The sequence below is a fragment of the Oncorhynchus mykiss genome, chromosome 6, assembly GCF_057628025.1.
Source record: "Oncorhynchus mykiss isolate SJ-2025 chromosome 6, ASM5762802v1, whole genome shotgun sequence".
Taxonomy (NCBI): Eukaryota; Metazoa; Chordata; class Actinopteri; order Salmoniformes; family Salmonidae; genus Oncorhynchus; species Oncorhynchus mykiss.
In genome coordinates this window covers 69452152-69477273 of record NC_143027.1, presented here as the reverse complement: position 1 = coordinate 69477273, position 25122 = coordinate 69452152, and the positions used below count along the sequence as shown (strand labels likewise).

At 44.1% G+C, this 25122-nt stretch overlaps 2 protein-coding genes, 1 non-coding gene and 1 pseudogene across 4 annotated transcripts in view; 2 read left to right on the top strand and 2 right to left on the bottom strand.

The window, feature by feature from the left end:
• Positions 1-1098: 1098 nt before the first annotated feature.
• Positions 1099-9499, bottom strand: drc4 (dynein regulatory complex subunit 4). The gene is made up of 11 exons (XM_021607473.3): positions 9346-9499; positions 8803-8895; positions 5646-5843; positions 5342-5548; positions 5142-5196; positions 4818-5023; positions 4302-4469; positions 3958-4044; positions 2463-2672; positions 1687-1752; positions 1099-1472 (listed from the first exon to the last, which is right to left on the bottom strand). Exons 1-11 carry the CDS (start codon positions 9346-9348, stop codon positions 1323-1325), a joined length of 1443 nt encoding a protein of 480 aa, XP_021463148.1. The 5' UTR covers positions 9349-9499; the 3' UTR covers positions 1099-1322.
• Positions 9500-9645: 146 nt separating this feature from the next.
• Positions 9646-9718, bottom strand: trnav-cac (transfer RNA valine (anticodon CAC)). The gene has a single exon. It is a non-coding gene; the product is annotated as a tRNA-Val (tRNA).
• Positions 9719-10672: 954 nt separating this feature from the next.
• Positions 10673-11893, top strand: LOC149983064 (uncharacterized; annotated as a pseudogene).
• A 2448-nt stretch (positions 11894-14341) lies between these two features.
• Positions 14342-25122, top strand: part of LOC110526474 (dysbindin domain-containing protein 1) — a 31343-nt gene continuing 20562 nt past the window's right edge. The window contains exon 1 of one of the 2 annotated variants that reach the window (XM_021607471.3): positions 14342-14933. In XM_021607471.3, the coding sequence (XP_021463146.1) occupies positions 14903-14933 (31 nt within the window). In that variant the 5' untranslated portion in view covers positions 14342-14902. The remainder of the gene's footprint in view (positions 14934-25122) is intronic. The other variant, XM_021607472.3, reaches the window with a different exon arrangement.

Below are 25122 nucleotides of genomic sequence, written 5' to 3'. Positions count from 1 at the left end.
TATTAATAGTACAATAATAACAGCAGAGTTAATATTAACATATTACCTAATACCAGACAAATGGGCTCATTCAGGTAAAACTAATGGGTTAATGATTCCGCAACAGGGGGCAGAGAGCTCCAGAAAAAATTAATCAGGCATACCAGCCCCAGTGGATTTTTTAAAACATTAATCTTAAGCAAGGCATCTAGCACATCACAGATAGTAAATTGTTGAAATGAAAACAAAGACTCACTTTTAGTTGACGGGTTAACCATCGAGTCAGCTAGAGACTGGCAGAGGTAAGAGCAGTTGATTGACTGACCAGGGTCAATCACTGTTTTTCTCAATTTAAAAGCCTGCCGAGATAAAATGATTAAAGCATCACCTATCCTATTCTTCTGTTATGATGCCAGTGTCAGACAGAACTTACTTAGGCAAGGAAGAGGAATTTGTGCACTTTAGTCCATTTACTGTTTTCAGAAAATGTAGAAGGATCATCAGAGTTTGAGCTTAAAAAGTAGCCTGATTTAACTTTCTTACTTGAGATAATTGAGTGCTTATACGTTTTGTTCTATGAGATATCAGTCAGTTAACGCGACCTTTATGAATTAAGAAGCCTTTGGGTGTCGTTTTTAAATGTTTTATTACATACACCGTAAATGCTTCAAAATTCACAAAAGTGATGTTAGCCGATGACGATTATCTTGTAGAACAAAACTTATAAGATCTCCTAAGCCTGTGTTTACCACAGCCCTTATTTTGGCATTCACCCAAAAAACCTACAAAAACGCCATTCATTTTCCCATAGGCTTTGCTCAACACACCATGCTGGAATTAGTGCCTACAAAAAGACGCCATTACTATTGCTCTCTGTAGCAGGCTCCTCAGAAAAATCACTTTGTTGGCAGTGAGACTCAGGAAATCCTGTTTGAGTTGGGATTTGATAGTCCTGATGATATGCTGATCTACCCTGGTGTCTATGTTGCAGGTTTTTGCCTGCCCTTCACATTTAGTGAGATGACTGAACAAACAAACATGGATCTCATCTCGGCATAAAAACATATATATTGTTGTTCCTTCACCATGTGTGAGTGTATACACATACAGCAGCTGAGATACTTTTTAAAATATATTTATTTGGAAATGTTTACAGTGTATTGGAAAAAGACAAGTTCCTCTTCGCAAACAGATAGTTGCTGTTGATCTTCAGTAGTATTTCTATCAAACGTTACAATAAAGAGAGAGTGAGATAGAAAGAAGAGTCACATTAGCACTGCAGTAAGTGATAGTCTGTGTGGGTCAGGGAGTATTTGTGTCTCTGAGCCCAGCCTGGGAGCCTCTCATGTGGGGACAGACACCAGCCCTGCAGGGCCCTGGCCCAGGGAGTGTCCAGCCACACTGCTCTCCAGGGGCTTGAAGCCCAGCTCCTCCATAGGGATCCCAAAGGCCTGCAGCTTGGCCTCATAGGTTCTCAGCAGGTCATTATGGGCCTGCCCATCAGACAGAGATGTTAACATTTTTATTGAGAGTAACAGTATATTGACAGACGCTATTATCACTTTTGCCTATAAAGATGAGAATGTATTGATTTTGGATTGGTTAGTTATTCTATTACATAGTTATAATCCTGTTGTTTTCCGCTTAATGTACAAAACTAAATAGGGTTCAGACACAAAAGGCATTGTATTCAGCCAACATCCTCACCTTACAAACCCGCGCCAACTCATACTGCAAGTCTTTGATCGCAATGTTCTTGGAGTCCAAAACTTCCTGCAAGGAAAAAACAAATAGAGTTGTTTGGCTGCAGAATAGTCTGCCGTACGCTTCCTCCAGTAACTACACTCACAGGCAAGGTTTGCAATTTGATGTGGTTGAAGCCACTTGATAATCAGCTTCTAGGACAGTAGAGTAGAGAAACCTGATAGCAAGGACTTAGCAACAGCAAACATAGTCGCACGATGGAACGAATATCACATTTTTCTGTTAAGAACACCTCTCTGTTTTAATCTTGAATGGCAACTTGGCTTGTATCCAGTATCCACCACAAAGCAGGTCTGATGAGGTGTGGTGCTAGTTGTTTTCACAACTCTACTGTTAGCTCAACACAAGAGAGTAGGGTACTAGTGTAGCTTCTTTGGTATGATGGAGCTGTGTAGTCTTGTGGTCATGAAGCTAGGGTTAGGATTGTGGTTGAGAGTTAGGGCTGAACCAGGATGTGGTCATGAAGCTAGGGTTAGGATTGTGGTTGAGAGTTAGGGCTGAACCAGGATGTGGTCATGAAGCTAGGGTTAGGGTTGTGGTTGAGAGTTAGGGCTGAACCAGGATGTGGTCATGAAGCTAGGGTTAGGGTTGTGGTTGAGAGTTAGGGCTGAACCAGGATGTGGTCATGAAGCTAGGGTTAGGGTTCTGGTTGAGAGTTAGGGCTGAACCAGGATGTGGACATGAAGCTAGGGTTAGGTATCCCAGGGAGGGTAGCATACCTCCAGTTTGCGTGTGACCACGCCGAGGGCGGTGTGGTCCAAGTTGGAGGCAGACAGCACCTCGTTGAGCTGAGCCTCCTTCTTCTCCAGGGTGTTGGTCAGAGCCCCCAGTTTCCTCTCCAACAGGAGGTTCTTAAAGCCACTCTTCTGCTGCACTTCCTGGATGGCCTGGGTGAACTTCTTATACAGGTCATCACGCTCCACCTGGACCTGCACCACACAGACAAAAGGATTGGCTCAGCTCAGTTAGAAACACAGATCAGTTAAGCATGGATCAATTTGACAGAATTACATTTGATTCAATTCTGTTCCCTTTTTGGGGTGTGTGAGTGCATAACAGAGGGACAGTCCTTCAATAGTAGCCATTATAAGGGTGAACAGTTTCCAGTTACTAGGAGGTTTTTAGTCAACCTAATAAACAGTCTGTGTTGTTAGTTTGTGCTGTGGTCTCATAAAAAGACCCATACACAGGGTAAAAGGGCAGAAGGACTCATCCTTGAACTCCTCTGTAATCACCTCAAAAGGAAACAATGGTCCAAAAACTCATTTTTTTTATTAGATTGGAACACAGATTTCAGTGTAGACGCCTTTTCAGTTCTAATGTTTAATAACTGGCACTGTGGTCATGAGAGTTTCTCAGATTCTTCTCTGTCCCACATTTGAAAAGGCTAAACACTATGTTGTTTGACATGGGTCCTCAGATCCTCAAAAGGTTCTACATCTGCACCATCGAGAGCATCCTGACTGGTTGCATCACTGCCTGGTACGGCAACTGCTCGGCCTCCGACCGCGAGGCACTACAGATGGTAGTGCGTACGGCCCAGTGCATCACTGGGACCAAGCTTCCTGTCATCCAGGACCTCTATACCAGGCAGTGTCAGAGGAAGGCCCTAAAAATGGTCAAAGACCAGCCACCTTAGTCATAGACTGTTCTCTCTGCTACCGCAGGGCAAGCAGTACCAGAGCGCCAAGTTGAGGTCCAAGAGGCTTCTTAACAGCTTCTACCCCCAAGCCATAAGACTCCTGAACAGCTAATCAAAGGGCTACCCAGACCCCTCTTTTACGCTGCTACTACTCAGTTTATTATCTATGCAGAGTCACTTTAACTCTTTAACTCAGTCACTTTAACCTACATGTAGATATTACCTCAATTACCTCAACTAACCGGTGCTCCCACACATTAACTCTGTACCGGTACCCCCTGTATATAGCCTCGCTTGTTATTTTACTGCTGCTGTTTAATTATTTGTTACTTTTATTTTCTACTTATCTATTTTTTACTTAACTAGTTTTTTTCTTAACTTCTTAAAGCATTGTTGGTTAGGGGCTCGTAAGTAAGCATTTCACTGTAAGGTGTTGTATTTGGCGCATGTGACAAATAACATTTGGTTTGATTCAATCAAGTGACAACAATTTATGCAACATGTGAGGACAAAAGCCTTTGTCATAACAAACCAGAGTTTGTGTGTGTGTGTGTGTAATGGTAGCTTCTCACCTTACTAAACCTCTGTTCCAGCACTTCGTGTTCCCACTTCAGGTCTTTCATCTCCTTGCCTGCGACCTTCAGATGTGCTTTGGCCCCCTGTCAAGACAGGCACCATCACTCCTGTTTACTTTCACCAAGTACCCTACTACATTTCTATTCACTCTCAGATACACCCAACACAAACCATTCATCATAGAACATTTGAGATCATTTTACTTTTTCATGTTGCTATATGAATATTTTTTATGCATATCTGTCATACTGCTTCATTGTTGCTTTTTGCCTGAAATCTTCTGTATAATTACCATATAACCAGATATCATGTATTCTGTGTTTGTGTGTGTGTAACCCACCGCCAGTGAGGTCTTGTCCTTCTCGTAGTTGGCCAGTTGTTTCTGCAGCTCGGTCACCTCCTCCTTGGCCCTCTGCAGGGGCTCCGTCAGGCGCTTGTTCTGCAGCAGCACCTCTGCCATGTCCTTCTCCAGACGCTCCTCCTTCCTCTTCATCTCCTCCATTTGTTCCTGACAGACACACACAGGCCATGTAAACAACTGGTTACTAGCTTGTATTGGATTGATGTGTCAGTGTAACAAACAGTTTGCCCTCCAGGGCTCTAAACCCTGGCCACTGTCAGTCAGGGACACCACACAGTGAACCCTTCTGCTAAAGATCAGGACCTATCAGCAATCATACACCTCTATGTTATCGTCTTGTAATACACAAGTGAGTTGATGAGGCCTAGGTTAGGTTTGACGATACTGTACGTTGAGGAATTTCTAATCCTCAGTCAGTTGATTGGGCCTAGGTTATTGTTATTGAGCAGAACAAATACCTTGGTCATTAGCTGATATTGTTGTATTATTGCTAACCTTGAGTGAGTTGATGAGGGCCAGGTTGTTGAGGGTGATGTCATTGTAGTAGTTCTTGATGTCGCTGAAAGCCTTCTCGTGGTTCTTCATCAGCGTGTTGATCTGGCTGTTCTTCCTCTCCTCGATCTCGTGGATCTCTGTCTTCCTCCTCAGGTCCTGCTCCTGACGCAGCATCTGCATCTTCTTCTCATACTTGGCCTCAATTTCTACTCAGCAGGTCAGTCAAATGGCAATAGACAGAGAGAGATGGCTATGGTTCATATTTTGGGTATATGTACGCATGTGAGTACAGTTTAACGGCAACACAGGCACAGCTATAATCACCTCGCACTTGTCTCTCAAAGTCATTTCTCGTTTTGGTAATTTCCTGGTCGTTTTTCTGTTGAAACAGAAATTGAAAGAATTGACAATCAATGCAATGTCACTATAGACTTGTGAGGAAAGCAAATGTGATAAAAAAGGCAGAACATTGATCTGGGTGGTGAGAAGCTCATATTGACAGAGAGAGCGAGGACGCCATGCACCAGTTTGAGGCCCTTGACGAGGTTCTCGTTGGAGAGCTCCTGCTCCTTAATGTCCACTTTGAGGGTACGCATGCCCTTGCAGAGCTCGTTCTCCAGCTCGGCGTGCTCTTTCTGCATCAGCTTGTTAGAGACCACGCCCTCTCCCTTCAGCTCTGAGATGCTGTTCTGGTGCTCATACAGCAGATGCTTCACTTTCTGCTTGTACACCTGAGGAACAGAACAGTAACAGTGAGAACCCTGATAACTACTTTAATGTGGTTAAACACTGTTTGTGTGTTTGCTACTGTATGTGTGTGTGTTATACCTTGATCTCTACTTGGTGGCGCTCCTCAGCCTCTTCCATCTCCCGGTCTCTGTTCCTCAGGTCTGCCTTCCTCTCGTCCAGATGTCTCTTGGTGATCTCCCAGAAGGTGTGGATCTTGTCCCTCTCCAGCTGGAAGTAGTTCCTCTCCTCCCTCTCCCTGTCCAGCTCCTCCCGCAGCCGCACAATGTGCTCCTCCAGCTGACACAGAGAGCATCATCATGTAGATTCAGATAAATATATGCTATGCAGCATAACCCATGGATTGTCAAGCAAATGGTTTATTTGATACACTCTATCGACAGGACAGAACAGCAGCCTCTGTAAGACGCGGGGTGGGGGCCTATGCATATATGTAAACAATAGCTGGTGCACGATATCTAAGGAAGTCTCAAGGTTTTGCTCGCCTGAGGTAGAGTTTCTAATGATAAGCTGTAGACCACACTATCTACCTAGAGAGTTTTCATCTGTATTTTTCGTAGCTGTCTACATACCTTCACAGACCAATGCTGGCACTAAAACCGGACTCAATGAGCTGTATTCCGCCATAAGCAAACAGGAAAACGCTGATCCACAGGCGGCACTCCTAGTGGACCGGGGACTTTAATGCAGGGAAACTTAAATCAGTTTTACCTAATTTCTATCAGCATGTTAAACGTGCAACCAGAGGGAACAAAATTCTAGACCACCTTTACTCCACACACAGAAACGCGTACAAAGTTCTCCATCGCCCTCCATTTGGCAAATCTGGCTATAACTCTATCCTCCTGATTCCTGCTTACAAGCCAAAATTAAAGCAGGAAGCACCAGTGACTGTCTGTAAAAAGTGGTCAAATGAAGCAGATGCTAAACTACAGGACTGTTTTGCTAGCACAGGCTGGAATATGTTCCAGGATTCTTCAGATGGCATTGAGGAGTACACCACATCAGTCACTGGCTTTATCAATAAGTGCATCGAGGACGTCGTCCCCACAGTGACTGTACATACATACCCCAACCAGAAGCCATGGATTACAAGCAACATTCACACTGAGCTAAAGGGTAGAGCTACCACTTTCAAGGAGCGGGACTCTAACCCAGAAGCTTATAAGAAATCCCGCTATGCCCTCCGATGAACCATCAAACAGGCAAAGCGTCAATGCAGGACTAAGATCAAATCGTACTACACCAGCTCCGACACTCGTTGGATGTGGCAGAGCTTGCAAACTATTACAGACTACAAAGGGAAGCACAGCCGCGAACTGCCCAGTGACACAAGCCTACCAGACAATCTAAATCACTTGTATGCTCGCTTTGAGGCAAGTAACACTGAAACATCCATGAGAGTATCAGCTGTTTTGGATGACTGTGTGATCACGTTCTCCGCAGCTGATGTGAGTAAGACCTTTAAACAGGTCAACATACACAAGGCCGCAGGGCCAGACTGATTTCCAGGACGTGTACTAAGAGCATGCACTGATCAACTGGCAAGTATCTTCACTGACATTTTCAACCTCTCTCTGTCTGAGTCTGTAATACCAACATGTTTCAAGCAGACCACCATAATCCCTGTGCCCAAGAACACTAAGGTAACTAGCCTAAATGACTACCAACGTCTGTAGTCATGAAAGGCTTTGAAAGGTTGGTCATGGCTCACATCAACACCATCATCCCAGAAACCCTAGACCCACTCCAATTTGCAAACCGCACCAACTGATCCACAGATCATGCAATCTCTATTGCACTCCACACTGTCCTTTCCCACCTGGACAAAAGGAACACCTATGTGAGAATGCTATTCATTGACTACAGCTCATCGTTCAACACCATAGTGCCCTCAAAGCTCATCACTAAGCTAAGGATCCTGGGACTAAACACCTCAGTCTGCAACTGGATCCTGGACTTCCTGACGGGCCGCCCCCAGGTGGTAAGGGTCGGTAACAACACATCCACCACGCTGATCCTCAACACAGGGGCCACTCAGTGGTGCGTGCTCAGTTCCCTCCTGTACTTCCTGTTCACTCACGACTGCACGGCCAGGCACGACTCCAACACCATCATTAAGTTTGCTGATGACAACAGTGGTAGGCCTGATCACCGACAATGATGAGACAGCCTATAGGAAGGAGGTCGAGACCTGACCGTGTGGTGCAAGGACAGTAACCTCTCCCTCAACGTGATCAAAGGAGATGATTGTGGACTACAGGAAAAGGAGGACTGAGCACGCCCCCATTCTTATCGACGGAGCTGTAGTGGAGTAGGTTGAGACTTCAAGTTCCTTGGCGTCCACATCACTAACTAACATGGTCCAAGCACACCACGACAGTCGCGAAGGGGGCACGACAAAACCTATTCCACCTCAGGAGACTGAAAAGATATGTCATGGGTCCTCAGATCATCAAAACGTTTTACAGCTGCACCATCGAGAACATCCCCACGGGTTGCTTCACTGCCTGGTATGGCAACTGCTCTGCACAAGGCACTACAGAGGGTAGTGCGTACTGCCCAGTACATCACCGGGGCCAAGCTTCCTGCCATCCAGGACCTCTACACCGGTGTCAGAGGAAGGCCCTAAAAATTGTCAGACTCCGGCCCCGCTAGCCATAGACTGTTCTCACTGCTACCGGTACTGGAGCAACAAATCTAGGTCCAAGAGGCTTCTAAACAGCTTCTACCCCCAAGCCATAAGACCCCATAACAGCTAATCAAATGGCTACCCAGACTATTTGCATTGCCCCCCCCCCCCCCCCTACGATGCTGCTACTTTCTGTTATTATCTATGCATAGTCACTTTAATAACTCTACCTACATGTACATACTACCTCAATTACCTCGACACCGGTGCCCCCGCACATTGACTCTGTACGGGTACCCTCTGTATATAGCTCCGCTATTGTTATTTACTGCTGCTCTTTAATCGTTTGTTAGTTATTCTTATCTTTTATCTTTTTTTTCTTAAACTGCATTGTTGGTTAAGAGCTTGTAAGTAAGCGTTTCACTGTAAGGTCTACAACTGTTGTATTCGGCGCATGTGACAAATAATATTGATTTGCTATAGTTGCTCAGTAGCTAGTACATTACTTGTTTGCACCGTGTATGTTTGCACAGTTAGCTATCACTGACCTAGTAATGGAGCATCAGAGTGTAGCTAATGTGTAGAGGTGCATGAAATAACACCTACCTGCTCCTTCGACATCTCCTCCGTGGAAAGGCCATCTACTACTGTGGGCGTCTTCCCTTTGGCAGACTTGGCTGCGGCCTTCTTTTTGGGTGGCTGTAATGCAACGAAATCTAAAAATGTTACTTCTAACTACCGAGCTAGATAAAAGGTAGCGGTTTAACTCCTAGCTAGCTAACGTTACATCGATTCGCCCAGTTCAAAAATTAAACGCCCACCTTTGTTTTTCCTCAGATGTTTCGTGCCTTTGTTTGCTGAAATACATACTTTTTCAATAAAACTTAATCATATACAATCACCGACTGGTCTCGGCTCCACTCCGCGGTGAAGTTAATTCTAGACTTCCTTTACCATTGCGTTGAGTTTAGTCCGTTTACGTTAGCTAGCTATACTGCAGACATGTATTCGTGTATTCATGAAGCTAGATGAACATTACAGTACTAGTAGCTAGCTAACGTTAGTTAGCTAAACGCTAACGTTACCACACTGCAGTGAATCTAACTATAACGCTTTTTATATTGTTGAAAAGACAATACACGTACTTACCATTCTGAAATACTGCTACCACGCACAGATATAGCTGAAAAGGGACTATCTTTGAAAAAGTAAACAGCTAGCACGCTGCCTACCCATCTGTGATAGCTCGAACTACAACAACGTGTCGTCATGGCAACGTTGATGAATATCTCGCGAGACTGCTCTGTAACATAACTTTTCGTTTGGCCACTTTTGTAATTTCTCTCAAGATTGCATTTTCACTATGTTTTAGATTATCATTTAATGTAACGTTTGCCGAAGAAATTGAAACAACCTTTGTGTACCGATATGCATTAGAACAAAAATATATGTTTCCGCCCGGTTTCGAACCGGGGACCTTTCGCGTGTGAGGCGAACGTGATAACCACTACACTACGGAAACCGTTGTATTGCTTGTAGATTGTAGATTAATTATTTTTTCATGGTTCCTCCTGTCTTCTCATCTAATATAGAAAATGGCATGGAGAGAGGAGGTGAGGAATCAAGAAAATATAATTTGAGATTCACCCATGGACTGATTGAAGTATATCAGAAATCTGTATATAATGACGACGTGCTCATGTTATCCGCCTTGATAATGCGAGTCAAACCCATAGCAACGCTTTGGGTTTATTTTGCATAGATTTTTTCGAGAGATCGCTAACTCTCTCGCTTCACCTCTTCTTCTCAATGTATTCTATTGACTATAGTAAATTCAGTTTTCAATGTAAATTCTAACTAAAATAATTCTAACAGATTAGGTTTTCATTGGCATGATGATGGGAGCTAAGATATCACTTTTTTGAATCAACATGACAAATGTTTGAACTTTAGCTATATCTTCAACATCGACTTCGCAATGTGTGTTGAGAAATATGTTGGAATATTTGTAACATTTTGGCCTTACCCAGGCCTCATTTAAGGCTCCATCATATTTAATGTGTAAATCTAGGTGCTGCAAAGCAACAATTGGTGTCATATTAAGTTTTATCTCAGTAATTATGAGTACTATTTTGATTTAATCGATTGAATATTGAAAATATATAATCGTGAATATAGAAACTACAAAATTTGTGTCAATATATTGTCGAACATAATATACTCTACGGGCGTATCAAAGTTCCAGGGTGGGATCTCAGCTACTTTTTAGAGTTATGATCCAATTTGTAAGCAGAGAAAAATTGACAATGGATTCAAAATTATTGCCCTCTGCTGGTGGTTTGCAGGACGTGCATGTACACGTATACATGTAAAAGGAGGGTATATTATACTAAACAAAAATATAAACGCAACAATGTCAAATATTTTGGTGAGTTACAGTTCATATAAGGGCTCTTTGTCTTCCGGAAAATTCTGCGTGACCGACATTTCGTGTCTGTTAAGACTTAAAAATGCGTTACGTGTCCGCTTACCTCCTGCCTGTGCTCGGTGGCAACACCAGCCCCTCCTCCAAGACCATTTGGGGGAGTGTAGGAATCGAGGCCGAAGATGAGCGCCTAGACAAGATTGTCAATTAATTGAATGCAAAAGAAGTCATGAACTCTGGTTTCTAAAGTGTCCTCCGTGCCAGCAGGTGGCGCTGTGGCAGCCCCTGCTGCTGCTGGGTCTGCTGCAGCAGGCGTTGCTCCTGTTGTTGCGGAAGAGAAAGAGGGATCTGATGATGACATGAGATTTGGACTCTTCCTTCCGTTAGAAGTTGAAAAACGAATAATAAAATGGAAATGGTTAGAAAAATATATGGAAATCTCATAGGCCCACCCACTTGGCAGTCAGTCCCACCCATTTTTTATTTTATTTTTTTTACCTTTATTTAACCAGGCAAGTCGGTTAAGAACAAATTCTTATTTTCAATGACTGCCTGGGAACAGTGGGTTAACTGCCTGTTCAGGGGCAGAACGACAGATTTGTACCTTGTCAGCTCGGGGGTTTGAACTCACAACCTTCCGGTTACTAGTCCAACGCTCTAACCACTAGGCTACCCTGCCGCCCCATTGAGGAGCCAGGCCCATCCAATCAGTTTCCCCCCCACAAAAGAGCTCTATTACAGACAGACATAAATAAAATGTTATATTTTCAATATTTGTTTTTATTTTACTATATTCCTCAATTAATTGAAACATTTTTTTTATAGAAGTCAAAATACTACTCATATTACAGAGCAAGTGGTAAAGCTTCATATGACTAACATTTTGCTTTGTAGGACCTGCCGATGAAACATTATGGTCTTAAAGGAGGCCTGGGTAAGGCCAAAATGACTGCAGTTACACAGGCATCCCAATATGTTTTTTTTTTTCTGTAATTGGTATTTTAACCAATCATATCAGCTCTTAAAAAGATATGTGAAAAGATCTGATGTGATATGTCAAAAGACCAATTAGTGGAAAAAATATCAGAATTGGGCTTCCTGTGTAAATGCAGCTAATGTCACAAATGTTCCAACTTCAATCATTTATTCCTCAATTATGCTTTAAAATACAATTGTCAAATATATGTCAACAATCCTTCCTCCAAAGGACCCTTCTATGGATGACATTTTGTGAAGATCCCTAAAAGTATGGTCTTTTTTTGTTCTAGTTAATCACCCATTCGCTTACAAACCATAATAGGTAACATTAAAAAGCAGAACTCTCTGACAATAGCGTCATCTGTTATGAACATCTTCATTTGAAGCAAACTCCTTTTATTTGAATACTTCCTATAGAAGCATTAAAGCTACTCATTGCATTCACCTACCTCGCTTTCTTCTTATTATTCTTTGGTATCATGGCATTCGCACATTTAGTTTGTGCATGTGTTGTGTGTGGTCAATCGCATTACATTTTTTATACAAAAATAAAAAGGAAGAGGTGAAAAGGAAAAAATTGCACCACCAACTAACCCTCTACCTACATACCACTATTACATACCACCACTATTACCCACTCACTGACAAATTCTCACAAGGCACCCAGACCTGCGTTAAAGAAAAAATCTTTGTCCAGTTCGAGGTGAGTAATCGCTGTTCTGATATCTAGAAGCTCTTTTCGGTCATAAAAGACAGTAGCAACAATGTTGTGTACAAAATAAGTTACAAACAATGCGAAAAAACACACAAAATAGCACAATTGGTTAGGAGCCACCCGTAAAAACGTCAGCAATCTCCTCTGGCACCATTCTATTATCCCTGGCAACTTCAATCTATGTGAGAATGCTGTTCATTCCATTCAACATCATAGTGCCCTCCAAACTCATCACTAAGCTCAGTACCCTGGGACTGAACACCTCCCTCTGCAACTGGATCCTGGATTTTCTGACGTGCTCCCCCAGGTAGTGAGGGTAGGTAACAACACATCTACCACACTGACCTTGAACACGGGGCCCCTCAGGGGTGCGTGCTTATACCCCTCCTGTACTTCCTGTTCTCCCACAACTGCGTGGCCGCACACGACTCCAACACAATTATTAAGTTTGCTGATGACATGGTGGTGGTAGGCCTGATCACAGACGATGAAAAAGCCTATAGGGAGGAGGTCAGTGACCTGGTGGTGTGGTGCCAGGAGAAAAACCTCTCCCTCAACGTCAGCAAGACAAAGGAACTGATTGTGGACTACAGGAAATGGAGGGGTGAGCACACCCTAAGCCACATCGACGGGGCTGTAGTAGAGCGGTTTGAGAGCTTTAAGTTCCTCGGTGTCCACATCACTAAGAAATCAACATGGTCCACACACAAACACAGTCGTGAAGAAGGCACCCTCAAGAGGCTGAAAATATTTGGCATTGGCCCTCAGATCCTCAAAAGGTTCTACAGCACAATTGAGAGCATGTTGTCTGGTTGCATCGCTTGGTATGGTAATTGCTTGGAATCCAACCGCAGGGCGCTACAAAGGGTAGTGAGTATAGTCCAGTACATCACTGAGGCTGAACTCCCTGCCATCCAGGGCCAGTATACCAGGCGGTGTCAGAGGAAGGCACTAAAAATTGTCAAAGACCAGCCACCCAAGTCATAAACGATTCTCTCTGCTACAGCATGGCAATAGTTACTGGTGCAAAATCTGGAACCAACGGAACCCTTAAAAGCTTCTACCCCCAAACCATAAGACTTATAAATAGTTACCCAAATGGCTATCTGGACTATCTGCATTGACACCCTTTTGCACTAACGGTTTTGACTCACATACTCTGCTGCTACTGCTTATTATTTATCCTGTTGCCTAGTAACTTTACCCTTACCTATATGTATATACTGTATCTACCCCAATTACCTCGTACCCCTGCACAATGGCTTGGTACTGATACGCTGTGTATATAGCCAAGATATCGTTACTCATTTTGTATTTATTCCTCATTTTCCTAGTTTTTAATTCATAATTTTTCGTGAATTGTTATATTTTTCTATTGGGAAATAAGCATATCACTGTTAATCTACACCTGTTTTTACGAAGCATGTGACAAATACGATTTGATTTGACACTCACACACAGACCAAACTTGTGTGTCCATCCATCCATCCATGTTTTGTCTCCTGCACCTACAGTACCAGTCAAAAGTTTGGACCCACCTACTCATACAAGGATTGTTCTTTAATTTTACTATTTTCTACATTGTAGAATAGTAGTGAAGATATCAAAACTATAAAATAACACATGGAATCATGCAGTAACCCAAAAAGTGTTACATTTGAGATTTTTCAAAGTAGCCACCATTTGCCTTGATGACAGCTTTGCACAGTTTTGGCATTCTCTCAACCAGCTTCACCTGGAATGCTTTTCCAACTGTCTTGAAGGAGTTCTCACATATAATGAGCACTTGTTGGCACAGCACTGAGCAAGCTGGAGTAGCTTCACTTCCTGGAGTAGCTCAAACTGTGCATGTTATGTCTCCATGATATGCCGTCTTAACTGACTTCATTTGGCTATTGAGTCTTCACATAGGATTGCATGGTGTCATGTGATCAGTGACTTTGTCCATTCATATATGCAGTCATTGGCACACACAGACACACACGCTCACACTCATAGTGACTGTGATACTACTCCACCACCCATGTGGTGTATCCAACTCTCCCCTCCTTCCCTTTATCCAAAGCCCCACCAACACCCTTCCTACAGCCCCCCCCCCCTCTCTCAATCTGGGCAGTCTGCCAGTGTGCCCATCCTGCTCTCTCTCACTTTCTCACTATCCCCCCTCTTTTTCTCCCTCTCTCTCTCTAGATCTCTCTGTATTCTGCATTCGCCGAGCTCTTTCACAATGTGTTTATAGAATATTGCTGTGTTCTCTCTCTTTCTCTCTCTCTCTCTCTCTCTCTCTCTCTCTCTCTCTCTCTCTCTCTCTCTGTGAGGCAAGCAGGGCAGCAGAGCGGTGAACTCAGCGTGTTCTCACATCTGTATTGGGCAGGCTGGTGAGTGTGTGAGAGAGCACTGAGCAGGGATGAGCACCAGACAGTGAAGAAGAGAACGACAGAGGAATAAAAAAAAGGAGTGCAGCTGGAGTCGGATGCTGTGGTGAACGAGAGCTGGCATACCTCTCTCTCTCCCTCCATCTCCCTCAGTCTGTCTCCCCCACTCCCATGCTGTTGTGATAGACAGCACGGCACTCTCGGCTCGGCTGCATGGAGGCACAGGGAGGGGCAGGGAGCCCAGGTAGGTGCAGCTTTACGTTATTCACTGTTAGCATAGAATCCATCAGCCTAGACCAGACTGTTCATCACCATGTCTTTCCAGACTGACTCTATGTTATGTTATGTCTATTCATGGTAGTCTATCATACCAGCCTCTTTCACTCTATTGTCACATTTAAATCCTCTGTTAGCCCAGACTTGGTTTCTGAGAATAGGTGCTCTGTTTTACCCCAGACATATACTCTAGTAGCCTAGATGGTTATGTTAGTTAAATCATGTACTCTGCCAGCTTTGACTGTATATTATTGTAGTTAATTCTCTTATCAGTGGGTTCTGTTAATCTATTAGCCCACCTGCAGTGCACATCAGTGGACTGCAGATGATACTGTAGAGTAGAGGAAACAGTAGCCAACATTAAGGATGGAAATAAGATAGTGGTGGATGTTTCTACAGGACTGAATTGGAGAATATATAACGTGTTAATGAATCCATACTATTCTTAGCATGTTTAGACTAAATGCATTTGAAATATGTGTTGAATGCTTACATGTAATGACATGGTTGGGAACGGAAGGAAGATGAACACATGTTCATGTTGCTGTTTTCAGATATGGAGGATGTTGTTGTGTGTAGAGCTATTTCAGTACCCTGTGTTGACACAATGTAGTTAATAAGATGTGATAAACAAGATATGATTTGTATGGTATCAATTAGACACAATACCTTAATGACATTGATATAACGGATCATAGCAACATAATTTCCTGTAGGATGGATTGCTATCTGTGATAAAGGACAACAAGGATGGATGTAGAAGAGAGAAATAACAGTGTGGTGGGAGAAGGGTGTGGCGAGACTTACTTCCTGTTGCCTTTACTGTTGAAAGAAGATTGATTGTATTGAACCGATATGTTGAGTTTGATTAAACTATTGTGGTGAATGCAATCAGTGTGTGTGGGTGTGTGTGAGAGAGAACCTGATTCAGAGGAAGTCATGCGTTATTGCTAGGAGCAGTGTAAGCCGAAGCCTGAAAGAGTGGCCTTTCAAACAGCACACTCCAGTCCTTTCAATGTTGGCTGGTGGTGTGTTCACCATGTCCCATTAAACACACTGTGTACGGATGGTGCTCAGAGTGCTCAGTCAGTAGGCATTTATAGTAGGACACACTGGGTTAAGAGGAGCCTGAGGTAGTGTCAGCTCATTCATCACGTTGACTGACCTATTAGAGACTGTCCTAGTGAATAAGACCCCATCCAATTACTCATTTGATATGGCTTGGTTATACCAGAGATCTCTGCAGTAGGCTAGGTTAAGTTTATTGCTTTCATATGATCAGGTGGATTGTACAATAAGCCATTCCAGAGCATTGAGAAACAGATTAACAGTCCTCTCTTTTGAAAAGTGTCACAGGTTGGGGGCACGTTAGGTGGCTAGGCTAGCTACCTGACTCATTGACACATTTACCCTAGACCATGTAGGACTGACACTCATTCATCTGGGATTTATGTCTGACACACTAAGGATAAAGACACATACAACCTCAGTCCCCAGAGCCACATATGTACAGTAGCTGGTTTAGTCAATGAGTCCAATGAGTGTCCTCATATGTCACCTACCACCGCAATACTTAGCAGATCCATCTCATTCTAGAGCATTCTTTACAGTACACACATTTACAGTATCAACAGACATGTGCCATGTACAATAATACTTGGTGGCCTACAAAATAAAGGAAGCAAGGCATTGCATACTGTGATGTGCCTTTCATACTATGATGTGCTTTTGTGTAATGGGAATATTTAAAATGAATAAAGTTCATTTTACACAGTGCTTAGCATATTTATATGTTTTCCTTTTATGCTGGCTAATACATAAGATTTCCAGTGTTCTACTTCAGACACTAATTTCTGTATGGGTTGACGGTCGCTAGACCTGATACGGAATGTTATGGATTGTTCTCATATCTGTAGATAGTGATTGACGCCAGACTGGAGGAACACGGACAGAGGACACTGACTGTTATCGTATTCTGTGACACTGTGATCCTGTAGCAGCTGATTCTGTGACTTCCTGCAAGCCTCTCAGTGGGTGTTGACGGAACATTGGTGCTGTGAGATTAGAATATGCTCTCTGCTTCTGTTCTGGAGGAGTTGTGTTAAACCAGATTGATTTTCATTGACTTCATGTGTGACTGCTTTCCTTTTTTATTCCCCTTGAAAATCCCTACTACACTTGAATACTATGTGTGTGTCGATGCATGTAAAGCATGTACACGACTACACTTGGCAATTGATATGAGGCGTAAACCACAGGAGGTTGGTGGCACCTTAATTGGGGAGGATGGGTCTGTGGTAATAGCTGGAGTGGAATGGTATCAAATACATCAAAGACATGGCTTCCATGTGTTTGATGCTATTCCATTCGCTACGTTCCATCCATTATTGTGAGCCATCCTCCCCTCAGCAGCCTCCACTGGCGTAAACATTAATTGTGTGTGACTATGAGGCAGAGTGACAGACAGAGGGGGGTAACAGATATGGGGAATGAAGCAGCAAACGGTAAATAGTATCACCACCTCATTATAGAGAAGGGAAAGTGGAGCTGTATTCTCTCAACTTGTTTGGACCCTCGCTGCAAAAAATAAATCGATAGCCAACAGCAAGCCTTGTATCCAGGGTGAAATGGGAATCCATCATGTTTAGTCTGTGACTTGCTTTGCCAACCCTTTGAAATGCCACACCCTTCTCTGTGTGACACACACACACACAATCTGTGCCAAAGATGCTCTTCTCCATTCCTAAGGACGTGGATGTTTCCACAGTGATTGTGCAGTCTGAGAGACAACATGATGATGATGTCCAACAGAAGGCTGGGGGAGGGCAGCCCAGCAGGGAGTTAGGATGTTAACCTCTAGAACACTCCTGCTGCTACTTTCCCATCTATCTCTTTCCTCTTTTCACCCACACCTTCATCCCGCTCTCCCTCTCTTCTTTCTCACCTATCTCCATCCCCCTCTCTTCCCTGTCTGCTGTGTTCTGCGCTAACGCTTGTTGCTGCAGAGTCAGTGAGGTGGCAATGTGCCGCATGACTCAGAGGAATTTGGAGATCAAATCAAATTGTATTTGTCACATGAGCCGAATATAACAGGTGTAGACCTTACAGTGCAATGCTTACTTACAAGCCCTTAACCAACAATGCAGATTTAAGAAAGATAGTTGTTAAGTCAAAAATAGATACATTTAAAAAATGACAAAAAAATGAATAATAGTAATTAAAGAGCAGCATTAAAATAACAATAGCGAGGCTATATACAGAGTCAATGTGGAGACTATATACAGAGTCAATGTGGAGACTATATAGAGAGTCAATGTGGAGACTATATACAGAGTCAATGTGGAGACTATATACAGAGTCAATGTGGAGACTATATACAGAGTCAATGTGGAGACTATATACAGAGTCAATGTGGAGACTATATACAGAGTCAATGTGGAGACTATATACAGAGTCAATGTGGAGACTATATACAGAGTCAATGTGGAGACTATATACAGAGTCAATGTGGAGACTATATACAGAGTCAATGTGGAGACTATATACAGAGTCAATGTGGAGACTATATACAGAGTCAATGTAGAGACTATATACAGAGTCAATGTGGAGACTATATACAGAGTCAATGTGGAGACTATATACAGAGTCAATGTGGAGACTATATACAAAGTCAATGTGGAGACTATATACAGAGTCAATGTGGAGACTATATACAGAGTCAATGTGGAGACTATATACAGAGTCAATGTGGAGACTATATACAGAGTCAATGTGGAGACTATATACAGAGTCAATGTGGAGACTATATACAGAGTCAATGTGGAGACTATATACAGAGTCAATGTGGAGACTATATACAGAGTCAATGTGGAGACTATATACAGAGTCAATGTGGAGACTATATACAGAGTCAATGTGGAGACTATATACAGAGTCAATGTGGAGACTATATACAGGGGGTACCGGTACAGAGTCAATGTGGAGGCTATATACAGGGGGTACCGGTACAGAGTCAATGTGGAGGCTATATACAGGGAGTACTGGTACAGAGTCAATGTGGAGGCTATATACAGGGGGTACCGGTAAAGAGTCAATGTGGAGGCTATATACAGGGGTACCGGTACAGAGTCAATGTGGAGGCTATATACAGGGGGTACCGGTACAGAGTCAATGTGGATGCTATATACAGGGGGTACCGGTACAGAGTCGACGTGGACGCTATATACAGGGGGTACCGGTACAGAGTCAATGTGAAGGCTGTATACAGGGGGTACCGGTACAGAGTCAATGTGGAGGCTATATACAGGGGGTACCGGTACAGAGTCAACGTGGAGGCTATATACAGGGGGTACCGGTACAGAGTCAATGTGGAGGCTATTTACAGGGGGTACCGGTACAGTGTCAATGTGGAGGCTATATACAGGGGGTACCGGTACAGAGTCAATGTGGAGGCTATATACAGGGGGTACCGGTACAGAGTCAATGTGGAGGCTATATACAGGGGGTACCGGTACAGTGTCAATGTGGAGGCTATATACAGGGGGTACTGGTAAAGAGTCAATGTGGAGGCTATATACAGGGGGTACCGGTACAGAGTCAATGTGGAGGCTATATACAGGGGGTACCGGTACAGAGTCAATGTGGAGGCTATATACAGGGGGTACCGGTACAGAGTCAATGTGGAGGCTATATACAGGGGGCACCGGTACAGAGGCAATGTGGAGGCTATATACAGGGGGTACCGGTACAGAGTCAACGTGGAGGCTATATACAGGGGGTACCGGTACAGAGTCAATGTGGAGGCTATATACAGGGGGTACTGGTACAGTGTCAATGTGGAGGCTATATACAGGGGGTACCGGTACAGAGTCAATGTGGAGGCTATATACAGGGGGTACCGGTACAGAGTCAATGTGGAGGCTATATACAGGGGGTACCGGTACAGTGTCAATGTGGAGGCTATATACAGGGGGTACCGGTACAGAGTCCATGTAGGTAGGGGTAAAGTGACGATGCATAGATAATTAACAGAGAGTAGCAGCAACGTAAAAGAGGGAGGGGGTGGGACAATGCAAAAAGTCTGAGTAGCCATTTGATTAACTGTTCAGGGGTCTTACGGCTTGGGAGTAGAAGCTGTGAAGGAGCCTTTTGGGTGGGCTAGAGTTTGTACAGGACACCACCCTGAGACGTGTGTGTGTGTGTGTGTGTGTGTGTGTGGATGTGTGTGTGTGTATGTGTATGTGGGTGGGTGGGTGCGCTTTTACACTTACAGTGCCTTGCGAAAGTATTGGGCCCCCTTGAACTTTGCGACCTTTTGCCACATTTCAGGCTTCAAACATAAAGATATAAAACTGTATTTTTTTGTGTAGAATCAACAACAAGTGGGACACAATCATGAAGTGGAACGACATTTATTGGATATTTCAAACTTTTTTAACAAATCAAAAACTGAAAAATTGGGCGTGCAAATTTATTCAGCCCCCTTAAGTTAATACTTTGTAGCGCCACCTTTTGCTGCGATTACAGCTGTAAGTCGCTTGGGGTATGTCTCTATCAGTTTTGCACATCGAGAGACTGACATTTTTTCCCATTCCTCCTTGCAAAACAGCTCGAGCTCAGTGAGGTTGGATGGAGAGCATTTGTGAACAGCAGTTTTCAGTTCTTTCCACAGATTCTCGATTGGATTCAGGTCTGGACTTTGACTTGGCCATTCTAACACCTGGATATGTTTATTTTTGAACCATTCCATTGTAGATTTTGCTTTATGTTTTGGATCATTATCTTGTTGGAAGACAAATCTCCATCCCAGTCTCAGGTCTTTTGCAGACTCCATCAGGTTTTCTTCCAGAATGGTCCTGTATTTGGCTCCATCGATCTTCCCATCAATTTTTACCATCTTCCCTGTCCCTGCTGAAGAAAAGCAGGCCCAAACCATGATGCTGCCACCACCATGTTTGACAGTGGGGATGGTGTGTTCAGCTGTGTTGCTTTTACGCCAAACATAACGTTTTGCATTGTTGCCAAAAAGTAAAATTTTGGTTTCATCTGACCAGAGCACCTTCTTCCACATGTTTGGTGTGTCTCCCAGGTGGCTTGTGGCAAACTTTAAACAACACTTTTTATGGATATCTTTAAGAAATGGCTTTCTTCTTGCCACTCTTCCATAAAGGCCAGATTTGTGCAATATACGACTGATTGTTGTCCTATGGACAGAGTCTCCCACCTCAGCTGTAGATCTCTGCAGTTCATCCAGAATGATCATGGGCCTCTTGGCTGCATCTCTGATCAGTCTTCTCCTTGTATGAGCTGAAAGTTTAGAGGGACGGCCAGGTCTTGGTAGATTTGCAGTGGTCTGATACTCCTTCCATTTCAATATTATCGCTTGCACAGTGCTCCTTGGGATGTTTAAAGCTTGGGAAATATTTTTGTATCCAAATCCGGCTTTAAACTTCTTCACAACAGTATCTCGGACCTGCCTGGTGTGTTCCTTGTTCTTCATGATGATCTCTGCGCTTTTGACGGACCTCTGAGACTATCACAGTGCAGGTGCATTTATACGGAGACTTGATTACACACAGGTGGATTGTATTTATCATCATTAGTCATTTAGGTCAACATTGGATCATTCAGAGATCCTCACTGAACTTCTGGAGAGAGTTTGCTGCACTGAAAGTAAAGGGGCTGAATAATTTGCACGCCCAATTTTTTAGTTTTTGATTTGTTAAAAAAGTTTGAAATATCCAATAAATGTCATTCCACTTCATGATTGTGTCCCACTTGTTGTTGATTCTTCACAAAAAATACAGTTTTATTTCTTTATGTTTGAACCCTGAAATGTGGCAAAAGGTCGCAAAGTTCAAGGGGGCCGAATACTTTCGCAAGGCACTGTATATGTGTGAAAATGTGTGTGTGAATGTGTAACAGTTTGATCAAGTGTGTATGGATTTCTACTAGAGTGGGGAGTGTGCTCTGTAGATGACTGTGCATATGAGTTTACCGAATGTTCAGGTGTATATCGGCATGTGTGAGAGACTAGAGGCTGTGTGTTGGTTTGTGAGTCTTCTAAGATACACCTCAGCTCCCTGGATAATATTCCGTGACTCAGAGCCTGGTGGAATGCAGTCTTCCTCCAAGGAATGTGTTGTCTCAGAACATCAGATGAGACAGCCGTTTTCAATTTAAATCTAATTGAATGTCCAACTCGGCGTAGTACACAAGCACATCCACATCAGTCTCTTTCCATCACTGTCTGTACGTGACTCACACACACTGGAGGAGATCTAAATTACCTTTACACACAACTTCATACATTCAAACACACACACACACATAACATAGATACTGTGCATACTACATTTATTTCTAGATAAGACAGGGAGTGTATGTGTAAACCTGTCTGTGGTCAAACCCACAGCATGCAGTGTTAAGGAACAGAGCTATTCAGGGGTTCATGTGGATACAGTAGGTGATATAATAACCTGGGGATTAATGTTACTGTAGATTATCATCAGTACTCATGGTTAACCTTCTGTTCAACCCCCCCCTATTACACTAAATAGTACACTAGATTTGAGGGAGTTTATTCAATAGAAAGTGGATCATTTAACTGTGTGAGCCTGGTAGAAAAGTAATATGAACTTTGATAAAAATCTCATTTTGGTGCCATTTCATCCCCTTAGCCTCTTTGAAAAGCTACACAGAATGACAGCCCTGTGGTAATTGCAGTCCAAAGGGATAAAAACCTGAACTCTGCAATGAGAGGGGAAATAAAGGGATAGAGCACCACAGTAAAAAGGTTTAGTGAAGTGGATGAAATGAGAGTTTCAGAGTTTTAACTCTTTAAATAAAACATGCGAGTGAGTATAGGGAGGCTCTGAGGCGGTGGTTCATTGAAGCGGAGGTAGTGAAACTGAAACAGTAGAGCTACTGTCACTAGACAACCTTTTACATAACAATACAAATTGTCTTTTCCCTGTGAGCAAAGCACAGGACAGGACAGGACAGGACAGCACAGGACAGGACAGGACAGCACAGGACAGGACAGGACAGCACAGCACAGGACAGGACAGCACAGCACAGCACAGGACAGGACAGGAAAGGACAGGACAGGACAGGACAGGACAGGACAGCACAGCACAGGACAGGACAGGACAGGACAGCACAGGACAGTGAAACAGTAGAGCTACCGTCACTACATAACAACCCACATTGTCTTTTCCCTGTGAGCAAAGCACAAGACAGGACAGCACAGCACAGGACAGGACAGGACAGCACAGCACAGGACAGGACAGGACAGCACAGCACAGCACAAGACAGGACAGCACAGCACAGGACAGGACAGGACAGGACAGCACAGGACAGGACAGGACAGGACAGGACAGGACAGGACAGCACAGCACAGCACAGGACAGGACAGGACAGCACAGCACAGCACAGCACAGCACAGCACAGCACAGGACAGGACAGGACAGCACAGCACAGGACAGGACAGGACAGCACAGCACAGGACAGCACAGGACAGGACAGGACAGCACAGCACAGGACAGCACAGCACAGCACAAGACAGGACAGCACAGCACAGGACAGCACAGGACAGGACAGGACACCACAGCACAGCACAGCACAGGACAGCACAGGACAGGACAGGACAGGACAGCACAGCACAGGACAGCACAGCACAAGACAGGACAGCACAGCACAGGACAGCACAGGACAGGACAGGACAGGACAGCACAGCACAGGACAGGACAGCACAGGACAGCACAGGACAGCACAGGACAGGACAGCACAGCACAGGACAGGACAGGACAGCACAAGACAGCACAGGACAGGACAGGACAGCACAGGACAGCACAGCACAGGACAGGACAGCACAGCACAGCACAGGCAGGACAGGACAGCACAGCACAGGACAGCACAGGACAGGACAGCACAGCACAGGACAGCACAGGACAGCACAGCACAGGACAGCACAGCACAGCACAAGACAGGACAGCACAGCACAGGACAGCACAGGACAGGACAGGACAGGACAGCACAGCACAGGACAGCACAGGACAGGACAGGACAGGACAGCACAGCACAGGACAGCACAGCACAAGACAGGACAGCACAGCACAGGACAGCACAGGACAGCACAGGACAGGACAGCACAGCACAGGACAGCACAGGACAGGACAGCACAGGACAGCACAGGACAGGACAGCACAGCACAGGACAGGACAGGACAGGACAGGACAGCACAGCACAGGACAGCACAGGACAGGACAGCACAGGACAGGACAGGACAGGACAGGACAGCACAGGACAGGACAGGACAGCACAGGACAGCACAGGACAGGACAGCACAGGACAGCACAGGACAGGACAGCACAGCACAGGACAGGACAGGACAGCACAGGACAGGACAGCACAGGACAGGACAGGACAGGACAGGACAGGACAGGACAACGCAGGACAGGACAGGACAGTGAAACAGGCTCTGTAGAAAGACAGGAGCACCAAGATATCTGGAAATAGAACAAGTAAGACAAACGCTTTCTCAGCTGACAATTGAAATGCTATAAAAACTGAATTTTCCACTTTGAAATGTACACAGTGGGGTTATATTGCAGAAATGTAGTAATTATTGATTTTTCAACACATTTTGAAATTCTAGATTGGTGGTTATATTCTTTCTGTTGCAACCCAAATGCCAATACTGGTATTTTATGAAGTGTTTATTTACTCTGTGTGTGTGTGTGTGTGTGTGTGTGTGTGTGTGTGTGTGTGTGTGTGTGTGTGTGTGTGTGTGTGTGTGTGTGTGTGTGTGTCTGTGTTATACAGCATTGTGCACAGCAGGGTGGGTCCATAAACAAATGTCACATAAGACATCCTCAGGAGAAGATGGATAGGCATGGTCACCCAGAATAGCCTGTTAGTCACGCACTGCTTCCTGAGGCCAGACGCACAGCGGCTAAATATGATTGCCAGCATACAGCATAAATGCATCACAAAACACACATGCCAAACATGAACAAAAGGAGATCATGGATGCAGGAAGGGCTAGACTGTGACAACGAACACTCACTCTTATCTGTCTCATTTGATCTCTCCCACTGTTTCTGTATGTGTGCGTACGTGTGTACTTACTTACTTACTTACTTACTTACTTACTT